Source organism: Ruditapes philippinarum, unplaced genomic scaffold (assembly GCF_026571515.1).
Source record: "Ruditapes philippinarum isolate M1 unplaced genomic scaffold, ASM2657151v2 ctg8447_1_1_1_1, whole genome shotgun sequence".
Lineage (NCBI taxonomy): Eukaryota > Metazoa > Mollusca > Bivalvia > Venerida > Veneridae > Ruditapes > Ruditapes philippinarum.
This window is the reverse complement of record NW_026852394.1, coordinates 10,313-32,516: the sequence shown is the minus strand read 5'-3', so window position 1 is coordinate 32,516 and position 22,204 is coordinate 10,313. Positions and strand designations below refer to the sequence as shown.

General features: G+C 32.7%; 1 protein-coding gene across 1 annotated transcript; it reads right to left on the bottom strand.

Moving 5' to 3' along the window:
* Nucleotides 1-4,486: 4,486 nt before the first annotated feature.
* Nucleotides 4,487-21,793, bottom strand: LOC132758911 (eukaryotic translation initiation factor 3 subunit M-like). The gene is made up of 10 exons (XM_060750621.1): nt 21,649-21,793; nt 16,662-16,797; nt 14,616-14,757; nt 14,144-14,267; nt 13,691-13,785; nt 13,090-13,173; nt 12,017-12,116; nt 11,378-11,459; nt 6,195-6,338; nt 4,487-5,349 (listed from the first exon to the last, which is right to left on the bottom strand). The coding sequence occupies exons 1-10, from the start codon at nt 21,688-21,690 to the stop codon at nt 5,141-5,143; spliced, it is 1,158 nt and encodes a 385-aa protein (XP_060606604.1). The 5' UTR covers nt 21,691-21,793; the 3' UTR covers nt 4,487-5,140.
* Nucleotides 21,794-22,204: the final 411 nt, after the last annotated feature.

Below are 22,204 nucleotides of genomic sequence, written 5' to 3'. Positions count from 1 at the left end.
TGGCTTATTACTTGTATCTATTTTGAACAATGCCTTACATCCCATTTAATATTATAATTTGCACAACTGTGTATGTCTTGAAATTTTGCCAGATTTATCTTCACTTAATTAACAAAGTGTACAGCATGCTTTTTGTTGAAGATAAATGGAAGGGCAGCAGCATAACCCCTAAACAGTTTGTTGTGTAACTTCTTAAAATATTTACAATCCCTATTTAAATGCCCTGTCATTCAATACATGTCCTTGGTCAGAATTCCAAATTATACACATGTTTTTTTCCATACTCAAGAAATTTTTTTTCTGTGTCATGTCAGAGATTTTATGTGTTATATTATTTCCGGTAGTGTTGAACATGTTGTAAACAACAAGTATCACATGACCCAGATGGGACATTTTTGTAGATGTATTCAATGTACATCTCTCAATAAAATTTATAAAGGCTGTATAAGAAAGTGTAAAAAATCCTATATTTTGCACCAGTGTCCATGACCAAAGTGGCAACTAACTTCTTACATGGCTTTGTTAATAGGTTATAAAGAAGTTTCATGTTCACCACATCATTTTGATTTAAGACAAAGATTAAATATGACTTGAAATGAGTACTAAAGACATTTATGCGGTGTCACAGTAGAATATGTACATATTTAATAAGTCAAGGGTTATAAAATATTTATGACTAATATATAGAGGATATTGAATGAGTGTAAGTTTAATACTGAATTTATTGCACGAGTTGGATAATATTATTTTATTCAACGAGTGTAATAAATTCAGTAATGAACTTGCACGAATTTAATATTCTATTTATCACATGCCCAAAATAAAGACAGTTTAAAGTGAAATAACAGTCATTTTTCATTGACGCGCCTATAGTATAACGCTAACATTTAGCGCGTCTTTACACTATGTTTGTATATAACGCTAATGACGTCACGTCAAAATATATGCACGGCCGTGCAATACCATATTTACGGAGTCGCAAAATCGGCACGGGTGTGTGATAAATATAAATATTAAGTTTTAAATTTCAAGTTTCACAAACCTTTGAGTGATTAAACTCTTTTTTGCAAGACAAATATGCCATGCATCACTGAGACCTATGATGGTAAAGGGTCTCTAATTATTTGTCAGACAAGCTTTTAGTGGTCTACCTGACGACCTTGATGTTTGACCACAAAATCAATAGCAGTCATCTACTCCACACCTTATCACACTGTAGACCCATGCACTGTTGGTTCCACAAGAGATGACCTGCTGATCAACACCATCACAGTATGCTCCCATTTTTAGTCATGAAAAGGGCAGTAACTAAAACATTATGCCAATGAGGATTAAAGGTGTTAGACACTCAAGTAACTTCTAAATGAGATCTATCTAAGTTGATACCTGCAATACCTTTTGAGTTATGCCCAGGATGAAACATAACAAACTAGACCTGCCACTGTCATGGCATGAATACCCCTGCATACCCCTTTGTGAGAATCAACAGTGGCCATTTAGAGCTCAAGGACAACCTCCCTGCCAACTCTAAGGTTACTATTAGCCAGTGCATTGCTTAGTTATGTATTCTACATGCTTCAAATGTCAAAATCAATACACTGTGAACGGCATTCTTAAGCATTTGAGCAGACAAGCTTATTTTTAGTAACAAGAGCGATCAGTAATCACATGTGTCGCCTCATGATGGCCAATTTCATGTTGGGACAAATTTTGTGACAGACGGACAGACAGTGCACAACTAGACTTGGTACTGATCATTCCTGTAAAGTTTGGATAAAATTGCACCAGTAGTTTATGAGGAGTAGTGCGGACAAGCTTTTGCGTATCTGGCAACACACAGAAAAAAACACCTTTTTATCAAAGGGCCATAACTCGGCCAAAAATATTTCAACCAGAAAACCCGTGCAATATGCGCAAGGACTTGAGCTACAGATCAATCTTGTAAAGTTTCATTGAAATTGCATTAGTGGTATAAGAGAAGTAGTCCGGACAAACTTTAAAAATAAAAATTGTTAAAGGGCCATAACAAAAATCATTGAACCGGAAAATGCTGACAATATGCACTAGACTTGGTACTGATCATTCCTGTAAAGTTTGGATGAAATTGCACCAGTAGTTTATGAGGAGTAGTCCGGACAAGCTTTTGTGTATCTGGCAACACACAGAAAAAAACACCTTTTTATTAAAGGGCCATAACTCGGCCAAAAACCATTCAACCAGAAAACCCGTGCAATATGCGCAAGGACTTGAGCTACAGATCAATCCTGTAAAGTTTCATTGAAATTGCATTAGTGGTATAAGAGAAGTAGTCCGGACAAACTTTAGAATTAAAAATTATTAAAGGGCCATAACTCTGACAAAAATCATTGAACCGGAAAATGCTGACAATATGCACAACTAGACTTGGTACTGATCATTCCTGTAAAGTTTGGATGAAATTGCACCAGTAGTTTATGAGGAGTAGTCCGGACAAGTTTTGTGACGGACGGACGGACAGACAGACAGATGACGGAGAAGTGATCCCTATATGTCGCCACTACTCCGTAGAGGCGACACAAAAATCCCTGTGACCTTGACCTTTGACACAGTCACCTAACTAGAAATGTGTCATCATGCCACGGATGCCCCCGCATGCAGCCAAATTTCAGATGGTGCATCGATTATTTTTTTCATTTTAAGTTCAAAGCCCTTAAAACTTTTCAATGTTAACACAAACCATTTTCATACAATGTTCAAGGCACTGAAATTATTCAGTCTTAACCTTTTAAAAATAGCATATTAAATATTTGTAGCCAAAATAATGGCTAAAAGTATGAGTGTTGAAACTGAAAGTTCAAAATTTTTCCAACATTCAGGAAAGATAAGTTTGTCTAAAATCATTGAACCACAACCAAATTCAAACCTAAACTGCTTATTCCTAAGATGTATCTATATTATTTTCAAAGTGAAAGGGACATAACTCTGCAAAAAAAAATCATCAAACCATGACCAAATTCGAACTTGACCTGCCCATTCCTTTGACATATCCATATGTCAAATTTAAGTTGAATATGTAACACTGTTGGGTAGATAATGAACAGAAACTGTAAATTTCATATTATTTTCAAAGTGAAAGGGGCATTACTCTGCCAAAAATCATTAAACCATGACCAAATTCGAACTTGGCCTGGGCATTCCAAAAACATATCCATATGTCAAATTTGAGTTGAATGTGTTGTACCATTGGGAAGATAATAAACGGAAACTGAAAATTTCATATAACTTCAAAAGTGAAAGGGGCATAACTCTGCCAAAAATCATTGAACCATGACCAAATTTGAACTTGACCTGCGCATTCCTTTGACGCATCCATATGTCAAGTTTGAGTTGAATGTGTTGTACCGTTGGGGAGATAATGAAAGGAAACTGAAAATTTCATATTATTTTCAAAGTAAAAGGGGCATAACTCTGCCAAAATCATGGAACCATGACCAAATTCAAACTTGACCTGTATTTTCTCATAACATATCCATATGTCAAGTTTGAGTTGAATGTGTTATACCGTTAGGGAGATAATAAACGGAAACTGAAATTTCATATTATTTTCAAAGAAAAAGGGGCATAACTCTGCCAAAAATCATCGAACCATGACCAAATTCAAACTTGACCTGTATTTTGTCATGACATATCCATATGTCAAATTTGAGTTGAATGTGTGCAACCGTTCTTAAGATAATGAACGGAAACTGATGATGACGGAATGACAGAATGACGGAATGACGGAACAGGGTAACACTATATGCCCTGGCCATTACATGGCGGGGGCATAAAAATCAATAAGGGTTATCAGTTAGTCATAACAATCTCAATACCAAATATGAAAACTGTTGACCAAAGCATTCCTAAGCATTTGAGCAGAAAAGCTTTTTTTAAGGCAAGGCCTGTGACCTTTGACCTCAAAATAAATAGGGGTCATCTACTAATCATGACTAACCTCCATGCTAAATATGAAGACCGTGGGTCAAAGGAATCTTAATTTATTGGGAGGACAAGCTTTTTTTAACTAAGGCCACTGTGACCTTGACTTTTGACCTGAAAATCAATAGGGGTCATCTAATGGTCATGGCCAACCTCCATGCCAAATCTGAAGACTGTAGGTCAAATGAATCTTAAGTTATTGGGCAGACAAGCTTTTTTAGTCAATGGCCCTATGACCTTGAGCTGGTGACCTCAAAAGCAATAGGGATCATCTACTAATCATGACCAATCTAATACCAAATATTAAGACTATGGGTCAAAGGAATCTTTTAAGTTATTGTGCGGACAAGGAAAAACCAATGGATGGAAGGACGGACGGACTGACGTCCAGATGGCCGGACAGAGAAGCTGATTCCAGTATACCCCCACTTACAATTCGTTGTGCGGGGGTATAAAAACCTGGCTCAAGTATAACTACCTTAAATCTGTTGTTCAGGAGTATAATTAATTGAGTGTATCATCAACAATGTTTCACTACAATGATTTTATTTTCATGAATAAATTAAATACAAGATTTTTCAAATACATTTTTATGTTTGACACAACTTTCTAATGATGTTTTAATAGAAAATACAGTCATGTATCAGAGAAGTTGAAGATCTCAAATCCATTTTTCACACTTGATAGCACTTGACCGACATATGTAAAATTTGAATTTACATGGGGGGCAAATGAAACATTTGGCTTTGACAACTTTCTCCATCCATCAGTCAATCTGTTGTCAGTCTTTACATCAAATAGACCTCACACTCCCATTTAATTTGTATCAACTATTTAAAAACACAAAATATCATGGAACATTATTTAAGTCACATTTTCTACTACGATTTCTGCTGAACGAACAACTAAATAAATGTCAATACATGTGAAAGTTTACAAAAGCCAAATATTTCACCTGCCCCCCACATTACGAAGTTGAATACTTAAAGCACTGTTGATAATTTCTTTTAATACGGAGACTCATGATATTAAATGTTACAGAAAATTCAAAACCGTCCCCGCTCAATAATTTCAAGATTGTAATTCTAATCTGTATCACTGGAAAGCTTTTACCAGTAACACAGTCAGTAGGAGCTTGACAACAATTTGATTAAATCTGGGTGTAATAGATGCTCTTTGATTACTACTGTGCACTCTGAGCCTGCTGAGCTTGCATGATTTCCAATGCTCGTAGACTGGTTTGTACATTAGACAAGTTTGTTTGCCACTTTATAAGTTTCTGATGGAGGAGTTGCCAGTGTTGTCGTCCAAACGTGCGGTGTGTGGTAGATGTTATGACAACCTTCTTCTGAAGCTGGTCGATTTTGACTTGAACGGCACGAGTCTTCACCACTGGAAAGAGATGTTTTTATTTATGAATTGAAGTTATCTATGGCCAGAAACCATCAGTAGTTTATAAATCTAGCAAGCATTGTCATTCTTTGTATCTTACAAAAATTAAGGAAGAGTTTGGAGACAATAATATTTACTTATTTCTACTTGTATATCGAAGCTACAAAAGAATTGAAAGAGAAGAAAAGCACTAAAACTTTGAACACTAGAGGCAACAAGAACTTGCCTTTACACCCAATATTAATACTACCTGACAAGTCTCCATACTGATGGACGCTGAAGTGTTTGATATATCAAAGAGCAAAATTCTAAATAAACACAGGAAATTTTTTATTATGCAATAAAGGCAAGTAAAAGTTTAAGCTTTTAAATATGCCTTTTTTCACAAGTGAAGTTTATGATGGAATGTTTTCACAAAAAGCTTTAGTTTTACCATTGCCTGATAACATTGGGCAGACTAAATTTGACTCCAATAAGCATAAAATATCTAACATGGTTCCATTTATGTCACAATGACATTATAAAGATCAAATGGCAATTCTACAGCTTTTCTGATAGAAGAAGACCTGAGATTGCTTTTGCTTTAGGTATCCTACTAGAACCAACAACATTCAATATGCAAGCTTTATAACTGCTTCACATGAAAGAAACCAAAGTCTGTGGGAAAAGACTAACCTACAGCTTTGAGATATTTGAAATCTGCAATCTTTACTGCTTTGTGATAGAGATCTATTAGCTATAAAAACCTTAAATAATGTTTCAAAAGAAAAAAAATCAATTTAGATAATCCCTGACAAGTATGTTTTAAGTCGACAATTTGAAGGCAGCATTAAATAATACAGTACCATCTATTATAAAATTCTCGACTTCACTCTCCGGCATGTCCATCTCTTTCTGTATACTCTCATACTCTATGTCCTTCTTTGTCTCTGCCATATGCATGAACGTCAACAGTCTCATCTTACGTAGATTCTCATCATGTGACAATCCTGTAACCAATAGAAACAAGATTATGTCACTCATGTTGATATCATATAGTTGTAATCAGGATTATCACTGACCCGCTGGATAAAAAGTAAATACCCTCTGTCACCAATATGGAGCCTCACTACCCTGCATATCTCCATGGCTCTTATTTGATGGCTGACTGAATTATAGTTTTCATTATCATACCTTCAAAATTTATTTCTTTTTTTTTTCTTTTCATTTTTTGTTGGGTTTAACATTACATCCTACCAACACAGTACAGGCCACTTTCCGGCTTGACTGGTGTCCCTCTGTGCATATTATCAAGCACAAACAGTATCCGGAGTAGAACCACTAACGTTTGCATAAACTAGCTGGAAAGCTTCCTCACATATCATCCTTGTTTTTTTAATTTAAATTTCTTTCTCTATCTTGAACTGTTTTGTATGGAGTGTGAAATAGAATTTAGTATATAAAACACCAAATTCCTTAGAGTCTCCATTTATTCTTGCATCATCGATTTTCTACATTGAACCAGAATAGTTCTACATAGATTTTTCATGATGCTACTTTACCACTTAAAAGGAGATCAAATATTTCAAATGACCATTATTTGATAAAAAGTTTAATTGTTGTCATGAATTATTCTTCCTGATATACCTATTTTTATTACTCCAAAATTTTCCAATGGATTTTCCATAGAAATGAAAAAGGCTGTCTTCAGTCATCAATTGGGGAAAGAGGGAAAGGTGCTGGAAGGGTAGTTGATACAGTCAAAGTTGAACAACAATTACTTAGAGGGAGAGGTGCTGGAAGGGTAGTTGATACAGTCAAAGTTGGACAACAATTACTATGTTTAAATTATGACATGTACATGTATATGGAGTGTGAAATAGAATTTAGTATATAATCAACAAAATTCCTTAGAGTCTCCAGTTATTCTAGCATCACTGATTTTCTACATTGAACTTAAAATGTTCTACATAGATTTTACACGATGCTCTTCCACTGCTTTTTTATAACAGTCTCATAAATTGTTAAAAAATATATTTAATCTTTTTTTCCCTGCAATAATCTGACAAAAACTTGAAAACTGAAACTTCAAAATTACATGCACTACTATTTATAGTTCAGAGGTGTCATATATTGTTTGTTTCTTTCCAATTAAATTAATTTTATTACTCAAATAGATACAAACAGAACTGTTCCCTAAGAGATGAAGAACACTGTTGGGAACAGAGGGAGAGGCAGAAGGTAGTGGGGCAGTCCAAATAAGAGTAAGCAATGTGTATGTTTTAATTAATGTATATGAAGTGTGAAATAGAATTAAGTATATATAATGTACCTAATTCCTTAGAGTCTCCAGTAATTATAGCATCACTGATTTTCTACATTGAATTAAAAATGTTCTACATAGACTTTTCATGATGCTTTTTCTTTTTTATTGCATTACATTTCTCACTCCTATTTAAGTCAATTTTATATTTTCCTTCTTAAGATAGGTTCAATACAACATTTCTCAAAAAAGTGGTGTCCAAAAATTACAATAACTATAAAACATTATAACTAAATAGTTCTCACAAAGGGGCAGATGTTTGTGGGACGGTCAGAACATAAGTCAATGCCTAATGTTAAAGCTGGTGATCGAAAACTCCCAATGGTAGCTTCCATTCACAAGAAAAATTTCTAAGAGACTGAGCAGCAAAATGTGACCTGGTCATAGAATTTATCAGTCATTCATCCTCTGATAACTTTTTTGATCCAAGCAAAGCTTATGTATGAAGTGTGAAATAGAATTTAGTATATAAAACACAAAATTCCTTAGAGTCTCCAGTTATTCTTGCATCATTGATTTTCTACAGAGAACAAGTGTGTGAAGTTTCAATCCATTCCCTTCAGTAGTTATGGAGATACCAGCTTACATGCAAAAACTTTTCTAAGTCGAAAAAGGGCATAATTATGTTTAAAAAGCAAAAATCAGAGTTATGGGACTTGTGCCAATCATCTTAGATAAATCAACAGAGAAACAAGTGTGTGAAGTTTTCAATCCATTCCCTTCAGTAGTTATGGAGATACCAGCTTACATGCAAAAACTTAACCAAGAATTTCTAAGTCGAAAAAGGGGGCATAATTATGAAAAAAAGCAAATCAGAGTTATGGGACTTGTGCCAATCATCTTAGATTATCACAGAGAACAAGTGTGTGAAGTTTCAATCCATTCCCTTCAGTAGTTATGGAGATACCAGCTTACATACAAAACTTAACCAAGAATTTCTAGTCGAAAAAAGGGCATAATTATAAAAAAAAAGCAAATCAGAGTTATGGGACTTGTGCCAATCATCTTAGATAATCACAGAGAACAAGTGTGTGAAGTTTCAATCCATTCCCTTCAGTAGTTATGGAGATACCAGCTTACATACAAAAACTTAACCAAGAATTTCTAAGTCGAAAAAGGGGCATAATTATGAAAAAAAAGCAAATCAGAGTTATGGGACTTGTGCCAATCATCTTAGATAATCACAGAGAACAAGTGTGTGAAGTTTCAATCCATTCCTTCAGTAGTTATGGAGATACCAGCTTACATACAAAAACTTAACCACAGGGACGCCGACGCCGACGCCGACAAATGGGTGACTGCATTAGCTCGATTATTCTGCGAATAGTCGAGCTAAAAAGTGGTGTCCAAAAATTACAATAACTATAAAACATTATAACTAAATAGTTCTCACAAAGGGGCAGATGTTTGTGGGACGGTCAGAACATAAGTCAATGCCTAATGTTTAAAGCTGGTGATCGAAAACTCCAATGGTAGCTTCCATTCACAAGAAAAATTTCTAAGAGACTGAGCAGCAAAAATGTGACCTGGTCATAGAATTTATCAGTCATTCATCCTCTGATAACTTTTTTGATCCAAGCAAAGCTTATGTATGAAGTGTGAAATAGAATTTAGTATATAAAACACAAAATTCCTTAGAGTCTCCAGTTATTCTTGCATCATTGATTTTCTACATTGAACGAAAAATATTCTACATAGATTTTTCATGATGCTTTTTCATGAAGCAAAAACTCAAATTCAAGACTAAAACCAAAGTTAGCGAGTTTACAGATTATACTTTAAATAAACCTTTAATCTGCAGGAATCTGGCATTCTAACATGCTGCCGCCCTTTATTGTTGGTACATCAATTTGTGTACTTGAGATATTGAAATCCTATGAACTTTGCAAGCATTCTTTCCAATATGAAGTAGGACAAAGCCATTTTATAAATTCTGCAGATCAAGGGCTTAGAACGGGAGAGAGAAATGATTTTGCTCATGCTTTGGTACATACAGAAGGGAAATAAATTCAAACCCATACAACAGTATGTAATTACAAGTCCATTACATTATTAACAAAAATACAAATTGAATCATGTTAAAAGTTATGTATGGAGTGTGAAATAGAATTTAGTATATAAACACTAGATTCCTTAGAGTCTCCAGTTGTTCTAGCATCCCTGATTTTCTACATTGAACTAATAATGTTCCATATAGATTTTTCATGATGCCTTTTTATATAAATAACTTACAGTTGAAAATTCTTCATTCAATCACCCATTAGACAGATTAAATCATATCTAAATTATTGTGTAAAGTGCAAAACAGAATCTACCTTTACTCAAATTCAAAACTAATTGCGAACGCTAAGCATCTGAATAAAGTTTATTCAAATTACCCCAGTTTTTATCCCTTCACAATGTGATTCTCATTGATAGACGCTGCCTCCATGGTTTTGTTTTTTGTTGTTTTTTTGTTAGCTGTGATTTTTGTGGTAGGTAGTGGGAAGGGAAACAAATCTTTTTTTTTTCAGGGCTTTCTTTACCATCCTTTCAATTACAAACTTCTATAATTTTTTGGGGCACTTTTTTTATTTTAAAATTATTAATTATTGTACATGAACGGTCAAGGTTTTTTTTCCATTTACTTCTTCCAACCTCTTTCACTATAGATGGATTGGGGTGGAAGAGCATAACTTTTAAGTATATTAGTAAAACAGGAGCTCATATGCCATCAACAAGCTGATCATCAACAACATTTACACAAATATTACAGAAAAGTTTACATGTTAACTTGATTAACAAATATGCTTCAAGCTTGTTTGGAGGGTGAAATAGAATTAAGTATATAAAACACCAAATTCCTTAGAGTCTCCAGTTATTCTTGCATCATCGATTTTCTACATTGAACTAAAATTGTTCTACATAGATTTTTCATGATGCTCTTCCACCACTTATAAGTTTTAAGGTGTTTCAGGCAGTCCAATTTGAACAACAATTACTTTGTTTAAATTATGACATGTACAGGTATATGGAGTGTGAAATAGAATTTAGTATATGAAACACCAAATTCCTTAGAGTCTCCAGTTATTCTAGCATCATTGATTTTCTACATTGAACTAAAAATGTTCTACATAGATTTTTCATGATGCTGTAATACATAACAGTTCACTGGAAATCTTTGTTTCAGGGTGGTCTCAGTTAACTTTATACTCTTAAATAGTATTTTATAAACATAGACAAGATTTTAGATCACACATCAAGGAATAAATAAACAGATACTTAAATTATGTTCAGGTGCACAAGTCTACATCCAATTGGCACACCACAATTTTTATACAAATTTTCATAGAAGTATATATAGACATCAGATTAACAAGTTGTTTGAAGTGTGAAATAGAATTTAGTATATAAAACACCAAATTCCTTAGAGTCTTCAATTTCTCTTGCATCACTGATTTTCTTCATTAAACAAAGAAATGTTCAATATAGTTTTTTTCATTATGCTTTTTTTTACAAGGCAAATATGGGCTGCTATAGAGGGCAAATATGGATGTCTCTAAAAGCCAAAAGCAAAATTTTTGGCTTTTTATAAGTTTAATATAGCCATTCAAGCAGAATATGAGCAATTCTTCCAGCAAAATATTGGCCTGGCAATTAGATACTATAGTATTTTGAAAAAAAAAAAATATTATCTAAACATAGAGAACCATAGAAATTATATAGAAACTATTGTGTAATATTTACCTAGTGAGTTGATGAAAGGTTTGTTATTCTTGTAGAACTGTTGGTAGTCGGACAACTTCCCAGACACAAAAATTGTCAGCAGCTGTACAAATAGTAATTATATATTTAAGTTCCTTATTTGAACTTGGAAAGAAACTTGTTAAAAAGTATAAGACTGTATTTGGGCTGTCTGAAGTTGCCACAGAAGAATTGTTAAAAGTACCTATTCTTGAAGCATTATATGTAAAACAATAGCTGTAAGTAAGACTGCATGCTCAACTACATCAACTGTTTTGATAGTAAAACAAAAGCCTGGATAATGTAGAACTTAATAAGTTCAAAAAGAGCCATTACATTGTCAAAATTCAAGTTACAACTACGAGCATGTAACAGTGACCTCCCATTATGTTCTCAAATACGTGTGTGAAGTTTCAACCCATTCCCTTTGATAGTTTTGTAGATACCAACTTGCACACAAAAACTTAAGTGGGACGCCAACCCCTGGGTGAGAACAATCATCAACCCCTCTTAAAAGAGCTATGGAATATTAACTGAGCAAGGGAATATTCTTTCTGTTTATTATTTCAGGAACTTTTTGCAAGTGTATGCTGTCAATATAATTGCTTACAGTATTTATTCTGCGAAAACAGGGAAACTTACATCATGTATTGGTGCTCCTTCTAAAAATTTTACTGGTTTCAATGTTAAAAGATGATCGAACAAGAATGTGTTGGGGTCTTCTAGACAGGTCACTATACATCTACAAACAAAAAAAATATACGTTTTAGAAACAATGGTCTTTTCATAACATCAATTCTGCCATATCAGCCAATTAGAAATCATTTTAATCAAACATTAATCCTTAACCTATAGTCTACTGACTGCCACTATATCTACTGAAGCAACAATTGCAGACAAGCTCAACAGGCACATCCATGCCTTCTGACCATGGTCTGCATTGTTTGCTATTCAGTCAGAACATGCCTTTAAAATTTCCCTAAAAAATGATGAATGTTTTTTTTTCTCAGATTGAAATATGGACAAGTCCATATAAGATATTTAGCACGTTAATGGTTGAAATGCTAGCAGGAACAATGTTTTGTCTATGTCACCCACCAGTCAACAGTTTGGCAAAGAACTGATTTTAATCAGATTGCAATTAGGCCAGTTTACAACCTAACCAGGGTCTAATGTTGGCTGCTCAATTCTATGATTCTGATAATGCAATCCCTAAAATTATTTATTTACTTTTCTGATTCAGGGTAAGTCTATAATACAAAGCTATCTGGGATAAAGCATATCCCCATGCCATTTTCTTTTGAAATTATGAATCACAAGCTTCATGAATATATAGCACTCAGTCCAAAACTGGTTGCTTGTTTGGCTTCACGCCAATTTTAACATAGTTACACTGTTAGTCATTTCATGACTGTCCTTCCATTAAACTTACTTCTTTGATAACTAATTACCAGTAATTGCCAATTTTTCAACAACTGCCCTACTACTAATTCTGCAGGATTTCTGAATGAAAGGTGAGAGACAAATGATCATTCGATTCAATGTCACACTGACATTTTGCCTCGCCTAAAATCAAACCCGCAAACTCTTGCATTCCGATGCAATCTCTCTATTGAACAAGGTTAAAGCATTAAATGTATACAGAATATAGCATTCACTTATTTTCTCAAGTTTTATACAATTGTTAAATTATGAAAGACAGAAAAATAAGGTACCTTTGTGCATCATCCCTGGCTTGTGAAGCATTGTCTTCAGTATATGTACCTAGTAATTCTATCATTACTTTTGTTGCATGTTCACTGAAAAAAAGACACAGCTCTTTTAGTTTATACAGAACTTATTTTAGTTTGTGTAGGAATCTATAAGCTTATAGAACAACTCTTGAATCTGTTCCTGGAAACAAACAACCAGTACTGAGCAATGAATGCAAATTTTTTTGCTCAAGAAAAAAAAAACAGCTTTTCACCAACAGGGTTTGAACTCTCATAACTATGTATCCTTAGATTACTAGCAACTTGTCCATGACACTTTTTGTAAGACCTTTCACTTGAACTAGTTAATCAATTACCATTACATTTGTAATAGCCTATTCAACGTCCTTGAGTTATTTGTTATTACAAAGGAATTATAACAATAGATGAAAAATACATTTGTTTATTAATTTTGTTAAATTTCATAGACACACTGCCACATTCCAGCTGAACTTATATGGTAAAAGCACCAATTGTACATTGATGCACTGGTTCAGGCATAAGCCATCATATCTTTAATCTATATCCTTTTGTTAAATTGATTGAGAAAAATCACATAACAAACCTATTTCTGGCAGCTATCAATGTTTCATGTAAGGCCCTGTACATATTCTGTACTTTCTTTGTACCTATATCCCACTCAGAGATCCATTTTTTTACCTACATAAATGTGTAAAACAAGACCTTTATGATACATATACACAATCTTCAGAAGTATCAATAGATAGTTTCTAAAAAAATCTTAAACGCTTGGGTATAAAATTGTCTGCAAATCTGCAGCTTATAGCTAGTAGAATTTGAGTCAGTCCAGGAACTTACTGCTCCCTGCTTATATGTGCAATAATCATTTTATTTGAGTGTAACACTATGTTTCAGCTCAAAATCTGTTGATATCCTACAAATCATAAATGAATTATAACTTAAGCTTTATAAAGACAAAATCATCAGTAAGATTGAATGCGAGAATTACTACGGTCATTTTTGTGTGCATATTCAAATTAATACAACTATGTTTTACCTGGTCTAGATCTGTTATAACCATAGATGCAAGATCTGCATCCCTTGATAACCTTAACAGACTGAGGTAAACATCTGCCTTCAAGTGAGACTTGTCTTCTAAACCATGGAAAAGGTTTGATAATCTGTAATATCAACAATGAAACCTGTATAAGATTTACATACCAAAAAATATATGTATATATATTTATTTATTTATATATGATATATGTTTAATGCCTACAAAAACTTTTTTTCCCATGAAATTTCAGCAAGACTTGCTTAAATTACATGGGTAAAAAGGTAATTTTTTTTTTCTCAGAAACAGTAATTAACTCTACGCTAGAATATTTTTCTTTCAATAACAGGGGTCTTTTACAAACTTCTCTCATTCAAAAAAATCTTTTTTAAATACCTAAAAGTATATCTATATACATATTGCCAAAATACTTAGTAGTATCAGGCTCTCCCCAGGACATATTCAGGACACTTACATCCTTAATCTAATACTGCCTTTCTTGTCACCTTTAGGGCAGTCTGCAAGCTTTTTACAAAACAAATGGACTGGTTCTTCATTTAGTTCAGCTGGTATCAATAACATCATAGATATTATACCATTAAACACCATCTCCAAATCTGAAAGAAAGGAAGAGTTACTGTGTTACTGTTTATACAATATTTAATGAATAACCTACAAGTTTATTGAGACAGGATTTTTCCTCTCTGGTAATGTTCAGATAGAAAATTTGGAAATTTAACCAAAACTAATTATGAGATCTTATTGTTTATCAAATCTTTTTTGTTCTGTCTTATTTCAGGGCCTTTTCACTAGTTTTGGGGAAGGCACCCTAGCCCTTTTTGTGGGGAAAAAATGCGCGGTTTTCATACTTTTGGGGAAAAAAATTATATTTTCCACTGGCAGTTTAACCACTATTACTATAAATAAAGACTTATTTAAATCATACATTTGGGGGAAATATCATAATATATTTGCATATTTTCCTCCAAACACACTTTATTTTGGAAGCTTTCTGTCTAACATAAGTTAAAGGGATTTTTTTACAGATCAATTTATTGCCACTTTTTATTTGCCCAGAATACATTGATTCATATTTCCTAATTTACGTAGGACATGTGAGGGTTCTTGATTTGATTCAGATGAACATTATTATCAGTTCCCACCATATCACTATTACTGGCAGTGTTGTGCTAGACTCGCTATTTCCAACACTTGGGCATGTTGTGCTACTCAGACACACGAACTTGCGAGTGGATACATGTATTGGATTCTCTTGCACTTACAGGAAGGTCAACAATTTGTCCAATTTTTCATAAACAATTACAAATGTCACTCAATCGTATTTTCTTCTTGTTTACATTTGTGACATCGTAAATAGGTCGCCGTATTGTCGTAAAAAATCCATGTGTGCATTAAAATAAGGCAGCGGGTTTTCCCATGTTGCAAACTCAGACCGAGGCAGCGAGTTAACATCAATTGTATTGAATCGAGGTATCCCTCTTGTGGGTAATTGAATAATTAACTTTCATTGGACAAAAACAATGATCTATTTTTAAACAAGAAAATTTGTTTACAAGTTTTTTTTTCGATTTAACATTTCTCTGAAAGGGAAAATCTTCTCAAGAAGGGGAATTTTAGACTGTTTTAGGGGAAAAAAGGTAGTAAGTTAGCTTGGGGAAGTAGCCGAATACCGGCTACAGCAAAGAAGGGTAAAAAGGCCCTGTATTTCTACATGAAAATCAATTGAATGATATTGAAATCAGTTTCAAGATTAGTTTAAAATCATCATATATCACTAAAATGATAATAGCCTTAATGGATGGTAATAAGCTACAAAAAATTAATGTGTTCTGTCCTCTTCATATCAAATAATGTTGAAGTTGTACATCTGTTCTCAGTCTGTAGTTTGATATGCTGTGAGTAAACTTCATACTAAAATATTATGTATTATATATGCTTTTAAGTTTTATTCTATCCATTCTCTTCACATTACCAACACTACACTAAATGTTTACATGCTGTTGTGCCTTTTTTCTCTGTGACCAACAACAATGTATTCCTATACATGTTACAGGGCAGTCTGATAGAGACTACCATTTTTAAGCTATATCAAATGAGCTAGATGGCTTCACTTAATAAGTGAACAGCTTTATACTCCCCCATTATATAATACTGAAATTTAGTTTTTAATTGTTTATGGTAAGAGAAATTCTTTGCAGTTATATACCATTTAACAGTCCCCAGTTGGGCAGAAAATGTCACAGGGAGAGGGAAATGTGCAGCCTAACTGGAACTTACAATGATGTTGTATGAGCCTTGAAATACGATCTTTGCAGCTTTACCAACTAAGCTTTTGGACTTTTTACACATTTTCCTGCTAACAAGTATTTAAGTATTATACCATTACATATTATATAATCCCAGCAACAATATTTTGCAGAGTTTCATTTCTGCTAGGAATTTACTGTATAGTTCCATTTCTGCTAGCAATTTACTGTATAATATAAATATCCAGATCTACCTGTTTCTGAATTGATTTCCTTCCAGCAGACATCACTGGCCTCTATACAATTTAACAAGTCTTTAACATTATCTTCCCCACTGCTTTCTGGGATGTTGCCACCTAATTCTTTCAAATATGAACGCAATTCATTTGTCTGAAATAAAAATATACATGTTAATAAAACTGATCACAGAAAAAACAATTCCTTCAGCACAAATATGTCATAAATCAGCTTTTCCAACAATATTAAAAACATCTGGGGAAAAAAAAACTAGAAGTATGGCCATAGGACATAGCTCATTTCCAAACATTCCTGAATGGCAGATTATGCGATGGATGGACAAGAGCAAATCTATGTGCCCACAGCGTCACCATTATTCTAACAAAAATAACAGCAATGTATACAACTTGATGACAATGATTCTAAGAGAAAATTTAAAATTCACAGAAGGAAAGTGCCAAAATGGTGGGATACAGTATCATCAGTATATTTTTCAAGTCTTGTGAGTTGCCCAGGATCCATTAAATTGTGAAAATAGTCCTATTTTAATATACTGTTAATATCTACCAATTAATTGCAAAAAATAGTAACTATATGTCATATTGTGTATGAAATGCCTTGTTTTATGATGACCTATAGAACAAAGTGTCATAGTCTCAGTGATTAATCTAGAAATTCTTTACAATACGTCGGATGACGCACATGTTTGAAAACAATGAGTCCTTTAGCAAAATCAATGAGCCATGTAGCAAAATAAATGCGTCTTAGCAGAATTTTTTTTTTATAGAACATCCTTGACATGATTTGCATGTTTTTATAACAAGCGATTAAATAAAGTGTATAAAAAAGTTATTTTTGGTACTAATATTAATTGCAGGCAAAACAATTTTTATTGGCTGCTCAAAAATCTAATTTGCATAATTTATATTTTCTTACTACTTATGTTATCCATTTTAATTGTTCGTAATTTGCACAAAATGTCCCTATCGCACTGTATACATACTGATGACTTTTATTGCTGTGTAGAAAGCATACACAGACAGACCTTTTGATCATGAAAAAAAGTCATGCACAAAGTTTCCCTGATTGGTTAATCACCCTGTCAAATATTCTGATGACGTAATAGACATCTTTTTTTACACTCCGCGTGAACTTGAGTGACCTTAGGGGAATTCAATTTACACAGATCTGTCAGATTATAGAATCTACTGTAACTTACAGCATTTCTTAAAATAGCAACACTTTTTTTTAGTTACCGATATTTATTTAAAATATTAAGTAGATTAATGATTTTTTGTTTGTTTTATTGGATTAAATTTATGGTAGAAGAAATGCTTATCTGTGTGGAAAAGGGATAAGGTAAGTAGATAACTAATGGAAAATGCTATAGGGAAATGGATAAACTCAAGAATATGCGTAATTACAGGGGAATGGGTAACCTGTTGCTGTTGGTACCATTTTCGTCTGGATGACTTATTAACATACAATATAAGTCTGGTACAGATTTTAGATGCACCCTTGGCCCTTTGCTGACGATTTTCCTGTGCCATTCTCATTTTTAGCGCCAATGGCGCAGGCAGATCTCTGCATATTTTACCAATGCAGGCGATTCGCTCTCCTGCAAAATGGACGCTCTGATTGGCTAATGCCGATAATGGGCGGTTACCGATCACAGGGATTTAACGTTTCAAGCAAATGGGGGATCGATCACAGGGATTTAACGTTTCAAGCAAATGGGGGATAAGTTTTGCACAAGTAATCATCGGAAATTAAATTATTCAACTGAAGAAATTGAAAAATTATTCAACTGATGAAATTAAAGTAATCAAACAGTACATAGAAATCACTAATCGTGATATTTTTGATTATAAACCACCTGATTTGCACGCGTCAAATTGAACGCACTTATTTTGAAACTGTGCGTCTTTTTCGATTTTTATGCGTATTTTACACAAGACGCACATCTAGATTAATCACTGTAGTCTCAATACCTCTTTTCCTAGTCCTAATTATAAGACCTATACGTAACCTATTTCATATTTATCATTCAATAATCTGATATTTTACATTTTTCATTTTCCATGTTACGTTAGGTCTTAACAGATCTTTGCAAAATCGTGTAGCAAAAAAAATGACATTAGACATCGAATTAGATCTAATGCATTTAAACAATTAAAACAGCGTGTATTTACATTAATTTTGACCTAATTATGAACAAAACTAAAAAATAAATACCTTTTAACAAAATAATTAAACTGTCACATCCGAAAAGTCATGATTAAATCCTCTCATTTAATTAAATACCTTGTACAGCCGATATACAAATGGCCGCCATACAGTGCACGAAATCTGATTGGCTAATTCAAATGCAAGCGTTTAAATGAGTGCAGAAGTTTCTAACGGAATAATTTTTCAAAGAAATAATTGCCCATGCACCGTCAGTAAGAATATATTTTTCCGTTCAAAAAATTGGAATCAATCTGTAAAACGCTTTACTTAACCAGTATGGTCGATGAGCGAAATAGATTGATATTTATATTTTATTTTTAATTGACAAGTACATTGTTTGAAAGTTTTTAATGATAGACCATGCAATTGAAAGAACAGAAGATAGGCTTTTGAATAAAGCTTGAAAGGCAAGTCAACAGACATTTTTTTAATTTTTCAAAATGCTACGCGTTTATGAGCAATAACTATTAGACGTCAGGCTTGACCAACATAAAACTATAACAAGCCTGTAACGTCTAATCTATTGGACTACTCTTTTCCTAAATTTTTATGGTTAAAAAGTTACTGACAAAGTTCAATGATTCTTCAAAAATAATAATAATAAATTGTTCTTTTAAGCAGCAAAAGCTTTATGAAAGGGACAATATTTCGGTCCAAAAACTGCATAAAAAACTCAATGCTTTGTTCAAATAAATGATGTCCAAATTATACAAAGTCTTCAAAATAGCTGAAAATGACTTTTCAGATGATTTGGCAAGGAAGGCAGCTTCAAAACATTTTCCATACTTGCGGGTATATGAATTATTTATTTATTTATTCAATGCACAATAAAATAACTCACGATTTTCAAAATTAATTTGCAATTTAATAAGTATGTTAGCTGAAATTCAGACCCGCACAATCACAACGTCTTATGTTAGGAATGTCAGACGTTTCACTCCCAAGACATTTCACTATTGAGACGTTTCACTCCCAAGACGGTTCACACCTAGACGTTTCACTCCCATTTTGGCAATTGTATGGACGTTTCACTCCCATTTTTTAGATGTTTTTATTAAGAAAATTTATTTTCATTATGAAGGGGAAATTCAATTTAATGATTCATTTTGTTGAATTTGAGAGTATTGTTAAGAAGAATTTATGAATTTGAAGAATGATTATAAAAGTATAATTTTTCTGAAATATAACAGAATGTGTAAATAATTATGATCTATATAGATACAGTATAGTATCAGCTCAGAAAAGTGAATTTTGTTCTGTTTAAACAGTGTTTTGAAGAATTCCTGTTAATTATTAGGAGTAAAAATGTTTCAATGAGGACATAATTATGATGAATTATTAGAAGATTATCATTATACACATTTAAATATGGATTGAATGGTAAGAGGTATAAATGAAAGACAAATGTCTGAAATATCGTTTTTATTATAAGAGTAACAATTATGTAATAAGAGTAACAATTAACATGAGAAAATTCTATTTATTATAAATCAAGAAAGATAATAGAGTAACAAAATGAAAATTTTCATGAACATAGACACATTGTAAGTACTAGTTTGAATATTGAAACCACTACCAGTACAGTAATTAAATAATATCAATATATAAAATATATTTATTAGTTTTTTGGTAAATATATTTATCAATGAAATGCAGAAAATGTGCATAAAATTAATTATTCTTTTAAATTATTTCTTTATCAAAATATTGAACAGCAGCCATTAAACAAACTTAGGTAATTGTGGTGTTAACAGTAATCTCATCACCTAATTAGTTGTATAAACACTGAGACCACCAATTAACAGTTTGACATCACTATTAAATTAGTTGTATAAACATTGCACTTTAGCATCAACAGTTATTAATTAGTTGTTTATCGGACCATTGAAATATTTTTAGACAATGTTTAGCCAATTAAAACCAAAGTCATGGAAACAGAAACTCCTCCATAAGTTTTGGTTATAAATTGTAACAAAAATAAAATAATATTTAATCAGATAATCATATCTAATATATTATGTAAGATTATCTACAGATTTTTTTTTACTTATTGATATTAAAATATACTTAATGCAAAGATAATCACTTATAAATTATTATCATTAACATATTTAAGGAACTACAACTTTCATACAATTATATCCGGTCATATATGATATCGTTCCCTAAATAAGAATAAATATCTGAAAAGATATCAGATCAAAGATCTCTCTAATCAAGTAAAAAAAATAAAAAAATAAACTTTAACAATTATGACATACAAACTTTCATTTTTAGTACAATTAAGGTCTATTGTAGTATATCATACGCATCAAAATAATTTTGGTGTAAAATGGGAGTGAAATGTCTTCAAGACGTTTCACTCCCATTTGGGAGTGAAACGTCTTGGTGTGAACCGTCTTGGTGTGAACCGTCTCAATAGTGAAACGTCTGTCTACCTTATGTTATAGGACTAAAACAGTTTCAAATCAGATGGCAAAATTAAATGCCATTTAATTTCACTGTAATGGTTGAAACAGATGGTAAAATAGTACATTCTGTATAGGTTAATAACAACACAGTAACTACTAAGTCAAGTGAATCTGTCAGTACTAATTGATATTGATTTAATTAATTTTGATTTTGTAAACATATAAAATTATATCGCGAAATCATATGACAATATATTTCATAACATACGGTGTTATCTAATAAACTAGATTGCAATAAAATATGGAAACTCCGATTGAACTTCAATTGCTTAACATTACTACACATATATTAATTCATGTTTACCTGGTCTGTGACCTCAACATCGATAAATGTGGGAATGCTCATCGTGAGCAAGCCGGATAAAATGGCGCACGTGTCTCTTGTTCTTGTACGACACTGAATATTTTTCTGCGGTCCGCTTTTTTGTACTATCAATTAAACTGCATCACACCGTCAATGCAGGATTCTAGCATAATTTTTAGGATGTTACAAAGTTGTTTTTAATTACATTCCAATTAAAGATATGGTTCAACTCAATGAAAATTTAATATAGAAAATTCTCACTCGAACCAGAATTCTTGCGTTATTTTCACTGAATATACACGATGTAGATTAATCAATAAAGCGTAACACTATTTTTTTCAGTCTTGGGTTAATTTAAAAATCCCTTTTTCTCTTATTAAATTTTACCAATCAATTAAAACGTATTTTGTCATACATTTTCATTTAAAAACAGCCATAAAGAAGTATTTTACTGCAAAAATGATTATTTTTATATTGACCCTAATGTGAAAAATGGATCTTGAATGAATTGGATAGCAATGGTTGCTTAAAGATGCATATTTAAGTGAAAACAGGA